The following is a 12,926-nucleotide window of genomic DNA, read 5'->3' on the forward strand; positions in this document are numbered from 1 at the left end:
ATCTACAAGACCATTCTTAAACAAATCTGGACTTACGGAATACATCTATGGGACACCGCTGGAAATAGAAACAGAGATTCTTGAAGGATTTCATAGCAAGATATTGAGATCCATGCTAGATTGCGACCCATGATAGACAAGTATACCCTACTATAATACTACGTGAGTAACAAATATATACAAGAGGATTTCAAGGTCAACCACCGTCAAACAAGAGATCACTAGTCAGTGGTGCCTAAACTAAAGGGCACAGGAAAAAGATAATAAATCTGTCTCGGGACAAGGTAGCCGTTTCTATAATAAAATTTCACAGACATTTTTAACTTTGCTGTTTTATAAATTCAAATCATTAGTAAAAAGTACATCGATAAAGTAGGCATATTTTTCAATAAAAAAAAATATATAGACGACAAAAAAGCATTGAAATAATGCTTGTTGACTTCCAAGCAGGAATATAATTAACTAACATGAATTATGAAAAAAGTAACTACTGAATTTCTCGCCGGTTCTTTTCGGTGGAATCTGCTTTCCGAGCTAGTGGTAATTTCACTTAATATTGTTGTTAAATGACGATTCGAAAAAGCCTACTTAAATAAAGTATATATTTTGATTTTGATCGCACATTTCAAATAGAATCGGCATAGTGCGTCTTCACTTCCTGTGAGGTTTAGTGATGCTACGTGATAGGGTTTCATAGAAATTTCTTCTGTTGATAAGACACAGATCGAGATACCCTATCTGAACGGCTTATTATATTAACACAGATTTCCATGAAATGCCAAAAAAATTGAACTCCTTCCTAATAACAAGACCATTAATATCCATTAATTACACATACCTACAAAATATTACTACTTATATTCTGAATCTACCACCCGTTTTCACCAATCCGTTTTAGTTTCTTGTAAACAGCTGTATTCATATTTTTTAGCTTAGCCTCAACAACAACATAACAGGCTTAGTGTTGTATTGTTATTATTTAAGTAAAATTTGACGTCATTTTGTTTGAATAATCAAGTGTTTTTGCTTTATTTGTGGTGAAAACGTTACAAAAAATTCAAAAATCGATTACATAACAATATTTTTCGTAGGAGCGTTTAAATGTTCTCTCATCCCAATTTGCCCCCAGCCAGCCTACACTGCAGGAACATTATCAGGTATTATTGTTCTTTGAAATAATATTGCAGTACGTTCAATGATTGGACTGAGGAGTAAAACTAGTTTTTACGGATTTGAATCGCGTATATTATTTAGTATTAGTATATACGCGATTCAAATCCGTAAAAACTAGTTTTATTTCAATGTGCAATAATCGCGAAAATTTAAGACAACTACAGAGATGTCACCGTCCAAACCCCGTAGTCCGAAGCTGGGGTGATTGTAGGCGTGTTCAACGAAGATAATTAATCAAAGCACCGTTGTTACCCAAATTGAACGAAAACTGCCGGTAAGTGGCTCCGGCTCGGATTCGGCGTAAGATAGGGCTAAAGGAACTGGGAACAATATTTTATTTCATTTTATTGAACAACCAAGAGTAGATACAATATTCAAATTTCAATATTTAATATATCAAAATAAAAAAATTGATTTGAAAATTTTCTAAACAAAAGTTTTACTACTTACCTACAGATAGTCTCATTTATTTATTTATTTAATAAGTACACTAACAATATACATATTAATTGATGGCTTACACAACATCCAAAAAAAGAAAAACAACTTCTGATATGTACATCGATTACAAGTGTACATAACATTCATAGTGTATCGTGTCAACATATTTGTTTAAACTTGAAAATAAAACATATTATACAATTAAAAAAAAAATGACCTATGCTATCGTCGTTTATAAACGTAATAACTATAACTAAATAATATAACAGAAAAAAAAAGAAAAAAAAACAGGAATGTAACGCACTATTTAGCTAACAAAAAGTAATCCATGAGCTTTTTTTTAAAAGCAATGAAGCTATCATGAAAGATGTCAATGCCATGTATAACTTTTGTCAATTCATTATGTCGAGCACATATGCGCACTATCGGAGCCAGTTTTCCAAGACGAGTTTTCGTGATAGGAGTATGGAATATTTTTGTTATGTAACTTCGGGGATGTTTGCGAGGAACAGTAAGAGATATTCGATGTAAATGGTCGCAGCACTTAACCTTGTTGTGTATAATTTTATGCAAAAAACATTGATCGAGAATATCCCGCCTATTTCGAAGAGACATTAATTTATATTCAGCTAGTCGCTGATTGTATGGCTGCCTGTGTGAGAAACCGCTCATCATGCACATCATATTGCACAATATTATAAAAATATAAAATATACATTTACTTGGTGGTAGGGCTTTGTACAAGCCCGTCTGGGTAGCTACCACCCACTCATCAGTTATTCTACCGCTAAATAACAGTACTCAGTATTGGTGTTCCGGTCTGAAGGGTGAGTGATCCAGTGTAACTACAGGCACAAGGGATATAACATCTTAGTTCCCAAGGTTGGTGGCACATTGACGATGTAAGGATTAATTAATATTTCTTCCAGCGTCATTGTCTATGGGCGATGCTTACCATCAGGTGGCCCATACGCTCGTCCGCCAACCTATACCATAAAAAAAACAATAATTAGAGATAAAAAGTATACAATATTTTTTTTACTGTAATATCACCATGATTACATAGTACATAGTAATCTAAAGTATGTTTAGATCTTTAAAATGACGCAACGGATTTTGACGCGGTTCTTTTTAATAGATAGTGATTCGAGAGAAAGATTCTTTGTGAAAACATGGACAATGTGACGTCGTAAATAAAAAAAAATCTATAGTTTATTGAGTATGAGCAGTGCATCCGTAACAGTAGGTACTGAATGTAGTGTGTTAATCTGCATTGTGTTCGTCAGACATAACGCAGATAATGAAATCATTATAAAAAGGTTTCCTTGTTGAACTTCTGGTTAGGTCACTATATTTTACCAAACAAATTATTTTTTTAACTATGATGATACTCAAGGCGCGTTAGATGGAGGAACAACCCTAGCTGTCGCTCTAGGAACTAAAAGAAACAAAGACAACGCGACATTTATTGTTAAAAGAAAGAGATGATAATGAACACAAGTTTTTGCTAGTTATTAACGAAAACATTGCATTGAAAACACAGCTTTCTATATTACATTTACAATATTTAGACATGGACAAGAACAAAAAGATAATCTACATCAAATAGTAAATTTGATTATTATGTGACAAAAAATGGTATCTACACTAATATTATAAAAAGAAGAAAAATTTGTATTTTCGTGTAATGAATAAACTTATAAACTACTGTGCCGATTACAAAAATCCTTTACCATTAAAAAGATACATTAACCTGAATACATAGGATATATTTTTGGCTAGAAAAGGTTAGGGAATCTTACTAACATTTTAGTAACGTAACTCAAGGCGTGAAGAAGTGTTCTAAAACGTCTTTCCTCGAATGCGCTGCAGAAACTATTGATGATAGTAACAATAGTATATTGTACAATATTAAAGAACATATAAATATAAATATCTAAATAAAACTTCGAGACAACATAATATGTCCAACTATTATCGTTATGTTTTCAAGGCTATTTCAATTCATATGGACTACTTTTTGATTCGTTTACCTAAATCGGCTTTTATAATTAATCGATGTTACGTATTTAAAAAGTCCGAGAATTAGAACAATAATAATCTCTCTCCCTTAAGATTAAATACGTTACTTATATAAATAACGATGAACAAATTCGGAGTCTAAGTATAAATAGACAACGTGGTAATGCACTTAAAAATGTATAAAAATAAAACAACAGTAAATAAATAAATAAAAGGTAAAAGTATTTTTAAAAAATCTTATGACCACTGGTGCGAAGCTGGACCGCTAGTTTGTAATAAAAATAATTTAATTAACATTAAATATATTATCTCAATCTTTATTAACATAAGAATTAATAACATGAAATGCTTAAATATATACAAATAACTAACTAAGAACTAAAACTAGTTACTGTATAAATCTTGACCGTGCGGAATAGTAGCAGGAATGCTAGCAGCATTTCCCCGTTGAATCACAATTCCGATCCTCTGAGCAAAAAATGAACCATCCCTCCTATCACCACTGGAAGCAACAAGGCGAGGTGTCATACTTTTAATGAAGCTTTTTGCACCACTACTCCAAGGGCCAAGCGTTTCTACAGAAAAAAAAAATCAAAATAAAATAAACTTTATTCGAGTAGGCTTTCACAAGCACTTTTGAATCGTCATTTTAAATTATATTATATAAATTTTAATAACATATTAAATTAAGTGGAGCTACCATAGGTTCGGAAAGTAGATCTACCAAGAAGAACCGGTAAGACATTCAGTAGTTACTCTTTTTCAACATTTAAAAAAAATGGAACAAAATAGTTATTTGACATGACAAGACACGAATACTGAGATCTTAATAATAAAATATAATGAGATAACATTATGAATATTAAACCATGTTTATTGACATGTGATATTATTGCCTATTATTTTTTATAAGAGACGGATAGAGAATTTGCTATCATATTTCTAACGATGTGCCAAGCGAGGCGCAAGCCTAACAAGTGTAAGCTGTCTATTCTCAATGCGTTTCTTCGTTTTTTGTACCCTTAGCGTATTATTATAGCTTGGGTTTTAGATAAATAAAATTCTGGGAATTTTCAACAGTGACTTTACTAAATAGTTTAGAGTAATAGCTATGCTTATTTATATAAAAAAAAACACTCTGATAATGTCACTGATGGCCTTGAAAGTTTTGAGAGTATTACCAGGATAACTATTAAGAATTAACATATAATTATAGGGTATGAATAATTAATAATATACACTATTGTTTTTCTTTCTTAAATTTTATTAAAAAATTCAATGTCAGAATAAGCCGTAGAGTAATTCTTGTTCATATCTTTATAATTCTGCAATTTTACATATGCTATTGCAGTTAAAAATTAATCTATTGATAAACTTTATTGTCGATGTGATATCACCTTACCTTGCAAAATTATTTAATAGTTGTGTCAAACGTTGTGTATTTCTTGACCCGATGATTCACTTAGTGTAAAATCATTCCAATTTACCAATCTTGTTGTTTTCCAGATTTGAAAAACTGTGGGCCAATCTCAACACTACTTACCCTCAGAAAATTATTTTACATTAATTATTACTATTTTAAAATACATAATATGTGTCATTGAAATCGATTTAGATCTACGTGTTGTCGCTACACTACCGTAATCGTATCGAGCTTATTTGGAATATTTATGAAGAGTAAAAGTCTGCATGTCTTAGGAATTTTCTGTAACATAAGGAAACTTTAACAATTCACAGTTAGAGATTATTTAGTCGACCTTTCGGCTTCTTATCTTAACAAAAGAATTTAGAGGATTGACGTTAAAGGAAAAAGTTACCCGGGGCAAGGCATCCTTCATACCAATCGAAACCAGTTCATATAGGGGATGCCTTGAGGATCAATTGTTGGACCTATTCTATTCCTGATATGCATAAATGACTTGCTCTTTCAGCTCAATAACAAAAATGATATAGTATTGCTTGCTGTTGATACTTCCTTAGTTAAAAAAAAAATAGAAAACAGGTACAGTATTACGATTGATACAATTACAACAATAAAGTACACTAGTTTAGCGTAAATAATCATAATCTAAATAATAAAAAAAATATATGTAAAATACACACCCTGGGAAGAAAATTATCGCCTTCTGACTATTGTAGTTTTATATGAGATATATATAAATAATTACAACGACTCTTCTTGAGTCAAAATATTTTCATGTCATTTCCGGTACTTATCTTATCTTCGATTTGGTTGGGATCGTTAAAAAAAAAAATGAATTATTTATTATGTAATATGATGCAACACTGTTGCTGTGTCCTGGAAAAATTGCATTCCACATATAGATATATCTCCGAGTGATAACATCTATAGATATATATCCTAAATTAATGGGACCACCGAACAACGGGTAGAGCATCACAGACCATGTTTTCAGTACCTTTAGGACAATCAAGCAGTGTGGCATAGCCATTACGACAAATTTCTTTACAGATTTTGAAAGCAGATTAAAGAATAACGCTTTACGGAAAGCCGCTACGCTATTTAAATAATAATGAATATAGATTATAGGCCAACGTACACCAGTACTTGGCCATTGATCCAAAAATTACTATTTATAAAAATTACTCTATCAAACCCGATATCAACAAGATTAAGGCGTATCTGCTTATCATTACGTGCTCCATTCTCATAATGAGAACATTAATCATCTAATAATTATCACTTATTTAATTATAATTGTATTATTTGGTAAGTGGAAACATTCAGCAAGCACAACAGAATATTATTGATTCCAGACAATATTGAAGTACGTTTAAATACATGACTGTATTTAATTGGGGTAAGGAGCCTCACCACAGAGATGTCACCGCAGTTTCGTGTTGTCATCACTGGATTATCGCAGATCTTTGTTAAATTTAACCTTAATTAAATTAGTCGCCTATACGTTACTAGAAAACTATGTGTCGCGGTTGTAAACATTCCGTATATGGGCTGTTCTCAAAAAGGGCACTCTTCGACTTAGTAAAGATTGACTTGTGTTTTTTTATAAAATTTATTTTAAGTTCTTTTTGAATAGACATAAATAAATATATTTACTGATTTTGTTTAAAATTCTAAACTGCACAAAGAAAAAGCTTGTCAAGATTTAAACACTGCCACGGTTTCGAAAAGTAGCCTCCAGCAAGATGGTAGGGTATTTTTTAAGATTTTTCGATTGATTTAATTAACTTTGTAATCCTATTAAATGATTAATTGATAAAAATTTCCAGTATCTTATCATAGAAAACAAAAACGTTATCTTTCCAGAATGCAAACGGATAATAAAAAGGGTTTATATTCTATTCTATTTATATTACATTGTATATAGCCTTGGAGTAGTCTCAAAGTCTACTGGGGTCTCAGTTGTTACGTGGATCTCTAGGATCAATTCTTGGACCTATTCTATTCCTCTTGTCCAAAAATTGATCTTTCTTGTAGGGTACAAACTTTAATTTAGTTTTAAAAAAAATAGTAGAAATAAGGTACAACATGATTTACTAAATACTATCTTCTATATATTACACTTTTTTATCGTCAACAATCTTAGGTTCAGAAATAATAAAATTAAAAAAAAAATCTAAAATATACCTAGTACACTAAATGTTCAAATGTAAAAGCTGATCGATGGTTTCAATTGGTGCCAAGTTGCAATGGGTCCCTATATAAACGGATTGACGAGTAGACTAAACTCAGCATTTGTGGTCAAAAAAATTAGATTATAAACCGCTTTTGTTTCCATTATAATATCTAATGGTATTATCGTTTGCAACCACTATCCATATCCATTCACTATCCATTTGTTCTCCAAAAAAGAGCTATTCACGTAATCCAGGATCTAAAGAATTATAGAGATACAAATTTAAAGAAATTAATATATTAATTGTTGCTCCTGTATATTCTGTAACGTTATAAAATCAAAATCAAAATCAAAATAAACTTTATTCAAGTAGGCTTTTATAAGCACTTTTGAATCGTCATTTTACAATTAAGTGAAGCTACCACCGGTTCGGAAAGTAGATTCTACCGAGAAGAACCGGCAAGAAACTCAGTAGTTACTCTTTTTTAACATTTAAAAAATACAACGTCATGTTAATTAAATACAATTATTTCAATTAATGTATCCTGCTTGGAAGTCAACAGGTATTAACTCCACGCTTTTTTATCATCTACAAAATCTTGTATCGAATAGTATGCTTTTTCTACCAATGTATTTTTAACAAACGATTTGAATTTACTAAACGGCAAAGTTAAAAATTTCTGCGGAATTTTATTATAGAAACGGATACCTTGCCCCAAGAAGGATCTATTGACTTTGCGGAGTCGGAAACTTGGCGTTATAAGTTTATCCTTACTTCTAGTGCATATACAATGATTATCACTGATTTTATCAAAGTGATCAATGTTACTGTGAATATACATGATATTGTTGTAAATATATTGCGACGCAACAGTAAGTATTCCTACTCTGTTAAAAACATCCCGAAGAGAGTCTCTAGCTCCAAGATTATAAATAAACCGAATTGCTCTCTTTTGTAAAATAAAGACAGATTCAATATCTGCAGCGTTACCCCAAAGTAATATGCCATATGACATAATACTGTGAAAATAACCAAAATAAACTAAACGAGCGGTATCAATATCAGTTAGTTGTCTAACTTTTCTAACCGCGTATGTTGCGGAGCTGAGTCTTCCTGTTAGGGATGATAAATGAGAGGTCCACTGAAGTCTGGAATCCAATTCTATTCCTTAAAACACCGTAGTATCAGCTACTTCAAGACGGTCACCATTTAAAGATATATTATAATTTTGCTTGCTAACATTAGGTAGGGTAAAAACTACACATTTTGTTTTTTGAGCATTCAAAACTAAATTATTTACTGTAAACCAATTGTGTATCTGTGATAATGCACCGTTCACATCGTCATAGTCATTTTTTTTCCTGTCAACCTTAAAAATCAGCGAAGTATCGTCAGCAAACAACACTATATCACAAATACCCTTAACATAGAAAGGAAGATCATTTATATATACTAGGAATAGAAAGGGACCCAAAATTGAACCTTGTGGAACTCCCATTTTTAACGTAGATCCAGAAGACTTTATTCCATTAATGAAAACTTGCTGGATTCTTTGACTTAAATATGAAGCGATGAGATCAAGAGCTTTACCTTTAACACCGTAGTATTTGAGCTTATAAAGAAGCGTTTCGTGTTCTACACAATCGAATGCTTTAGATAAATCACAGAATACTCCAATAGCGTTCTGTGATTTCTCCCAAGCATCGTAAATATGTTTGAGAAGCGCAATTCCCGCATCAGTTGTCGAGCGACCTCTTCTAAAACCGAATTGCTCACCATGAAAAATAGCATTTGTACCGAAATGGACGAGAAGTTGATTTAAAATAATTTTTTCGAAAATTTTACTTAAGGATGGGAGTATTGAAATAGGCCTGTAATTACCGGGATCGCTTCTGTTTCCAGTTTTAAAAAGTGGTAAAACTTTACTACATTTTAACAAGTTAGGAAATGAACCCGTGTCCAAACTCTTGTTAAAAATTACTGCTATATACGGAGCAATATCGTATATGATGTTATTAAAAAATTTTTTTTTAATAACATCATATACAATATATATATAAAACGTTACGGATATTCTGTGTACGGAAAAGTATTAATGGTTTTATGAGAAGTACAAGGAAGAAACACAAAATCTTTGCTCTGTTATTCGACTGCATAGAGTCAGTAATTATTGTGCAGTGCAACATGTGTCACCTATGATTTTCAATGTGAAAATCTCTAAAATATAGGAATACTAGGAATACCACTAAATTAGTTAAAAGTTATATATAGTCTGATTGATTTCAAAGTCTTATAATTGGAAACTCGACTAGCACTATGATGATTATAGTAGAATACGGCGTCCCTCAGGGAAGTATTTTAGGTCCGACGCTATTTTTGATGTATATGAACGAACGAGAACGATTTGTGCAAAGCAGCAAGTCGGCAACACGCGTAACTGTTTTGTAAAAAGCTGACAAATATGACACGTCACATACAAAAAATAGAGTCTCAATTGCAACCTTAGACATCACACTAAGCTTTGTGTAAAATCTGTTTCCTATTTAGGTCGTTTGTAGTTTTCATTTCTTGTTTTTCGAGCTATAAAGCCATATATAAACATAATGCAAGTGTTAGGTATACAAATTAAGTATTGTATCTTTTAAAATAATTTAATAGCATTTTTTTTCTAAAAATATGACAATTAACCCTATTTAATTATGGGTAGGAGGTATATTGGGCTTATAAGGTAAATTCCATCACTGCGGCCCGCCTATAGTTTATTTTGCTACCTTGTGGCCTTTCCCTACCAAGAGGTTGTCGACCACTGGTGTAGAGTAACTTTAAAAATTTTAAAGTAATATATTTTGCTGGGGACACAATTATAACCTCAAATGGAAAATCATGAGAACAATTCAAACAAGAGAAGGAAACTGCAGCTAATTTTATGATATGTTTTATGTTGTTCTTACTGATTTATTATTTTACTTGATCTAGAAATTTATTAGAATTGCTTAAAGGTCAATAAAACTAAATATTTGAGAAAATAAAACAAAATAATTCTAATTAGGTATATTTTGTTTTGCAATACTTTTAAACTGCAGTAGCAAGTATCCAATCGGTGTAAGAAGCTATGTTGGTGCTGACTCCTGGGTATGTGCCGTTTCCACATTCACCTCCCCAAGAGACGAGACCAATTGTGATATTTCCGAAGTACATAGGACCACCGGAGTCACCGTGGCAAGCGTCACGTCCGCCAATGTCGAGCAGACCAGCGCAGATCATGTTCTCGGTGACAGCGGGACTGTTTGGTAAAGTGGCGTAACGTTCAGCGCATACCGCGTTGTTAACGGTGTAAACGGTGGTGTCTAGTAGGACATCGGATGGCGAACCACCATGCTGAAAAAAAAGAAACAAAAGAAGACCACTGGGTTATAAACAAAATAACATAAAGACAAGATATCCATTTGTCGATACAGTAAAACCTTTAAGATTGCGTAACTTTGAAATTGTGTTACTTAAAGTATCTATATAAATTTAAATGAAATGTATGAAGCCATTGGCATCGTTAAAATAATACTCAAAGGTCGACCAATTTATAAAGACTCGCTTAAGCTGTCATTTAACAATAATGATCTTAATTTAACTAATACTACATCATTTCTAAGGTCACTCTAGACCCAAAACTGTAGTGGAATGTTCCTTTATCATCCTTGATGCATAGGCTCAGTTCTACAGCATAAGCAGTAAGAAAATTAACTGATCTGTTGCTCGATTATTATACTTGCTACTACTACTTTGGTTATTTTCATACATTTATTTTAAATGGCATTTTGGTTTGGACAAACTACAAAACTGTCTATTATACTATTTGTAATCTTGAAACTGGAAACATCACTCTTCGAGATTATTAAAAAATATAGGTATACAGTATACTTACAGTTGGTTTACAATATGTTTAAAACGGTATTATATATAGTCAGTATAATTTAGGTATTTTTGAAAGAAACAATGATAATCATTGTATAGGTATAAAAGAAGAAAGAAACTTCTACAAGAGTACATTCTCGACTACATTCCGAACCGGTGGTAGCTTTACAGATAACTGTGAGCAAAGTAGGATGTCGAATGTTTTGATTTTGATAAGATAGAATTTTTTGCTTAAGAATACAGTAAAACAAAGTACCTAATACGGTACATTTCTATGAAAGTTAACTTACCGTAGTTGTGCCCCAACCAGCGTGCACGACAGGGAAATTATCAGGTATTATAGAACCCTGAGCTACAATAGTTGCGCGTTGAACGACGGGAGTGTATGTGAGTGGAGAACGAAGCTTGACCACTGTGATGTCACCGTCGAGACCCCGTACTCCGTAGCTGGGGTGATTGTAAGCATCTTCGACGTAGACGATCACGCCGCCGGTGTTGCGGTAAGTGGAACCGGCTCGGATGCGGCGTAGATTTGGATTGTAGAAACTGCGGGAGAGTCACATAAATATTGTAACAATCGGTGAAGAAGTGGGCTGTCTTTCTTTGGGGTTTATCGTTTATGAAATAATAAAGAATAGCATTATTTCTTGAACAATAATGCTCCTAGTCTGTGGCAAAAAACATCTCGTAGGAAAAATTATAGTATTATAGTAATGAATTATATTTTAAGTAATAAAGTTTTCTAACATTTATTTTAATGTTTCAGTAGAAAATATTGTTATAAATATTGGAAACATTTTTATACAAATAGTTGCTTAATTTTATGTAATAAAACATTATATAATATGTAATAACATATACATTTACCCTCCTTCGAAGCAATGTGCAGCAGACAGGATATATCTACTGGTGAGGACGGAGCCAGCACAAGATTGGGACCAGATATCAGTGAAAAGGTTCTGGAATTCAACCTGTACCATACTAGGATATTTCTCGATTGTGGTGGGCTTACCACCCACGATACGCGTGGGTGGCGAAGCCGAATGTGCTCCTAAAAATAAGATATCCAAAATTAACTTCAATACTAAATTTTATAAAAAAATATTATTTTATTAGAACTATTATAATAAAAATTATCTATGACATTTTTAAATCAAAAAATAATTTGGGATGGCAACAAAATAGTTGCTACATTACATGTTAAATTGGCTACTTGAAGGTCAACGCCAAACATTGGTTCAAACATTGGTTCAGAGATGCAATTACTAGTCTAGGGGGGGTCTATGTCCTTTAGGCTAGTAATTGCACTGGGTCCATCAGACCGATAAGAATACTGTATCGGGCTTTTCCGGTCTGGCGGTGAAATTTAATAATTTATAGTCTGAAAAGTGGTACCTGCAATTAGCGTCAACGCCAAAAACCAGAAGGCAGCCATTGTCACTTCGGAAGTTAAACACAAACGAAACGTGGATAATAATCTAAAACATTTAAATACGTTATTACTTTATTACACCCAAATAAACTTTATAATGAGTTCAATTCTAATTTAAGATTAAAATAATAAAATATCGATAAATAGTTTATTGTTATTGCCTTTGTAATGACATTGAAAATACTTAAAGAGAATATTCCCGATGTTTTGTGGTACTTGTATGACGTTATCGATATTCGTTGTTTGATGTCACAGATGTTACGACATACCCGATGTATAAATTAAATATGTGTGATTCAACATAATTCGATGTTGTATAAAGCCAACATCAAAATCAAAATAAATCAAA

General features: G+C 32.3%; 1 protein-coding gene across 1 annotated transcript; it reads right to left on the bottom strand.

The window, feature by feature from the left end:
• Positions 1-10,272: 10,272 nt before the first annotated feature.
• On the bottom strand, positions 10,273-12,652 carry LOC124538815 (trypsin, alkaline C-like). The gene is made up of 4 exons (XM_047116021.1): positions 12,541-12,652; positions 12,013-12,196; positions 11,436-11,691; positions 10,273-10,614 (listed from the first exon to the last, which is right to left on the bottom strand). Exons 1-4 carry the CDS (start codon positions 12,578-12,580, stop codon positions 10,309-10,311), a joined length of 786 nt encoding a protein of 261 aa, XP_046971977.1. The 5' UTR covers positions 12,581-12,652; the 3' UTR covers positions 10,273-10,308.
• Positions 12,653-12,926: the final 274 nt, after the last annotated feature.

The sequence above is a fragment of the Vanessa cardui genome, chromosome 21, assembly GCF_905220365.1.
Source record: "Vanessa cardui chromosome 21, ilVanCard2.1, whole genome shotgun sequence".
Lineage (NCBI taxonomy): Eukaryota > Metazoa > Arthropoda > Insecta > Lepidoptera > Nymphalidae > Vanessa > Vanessa cardui.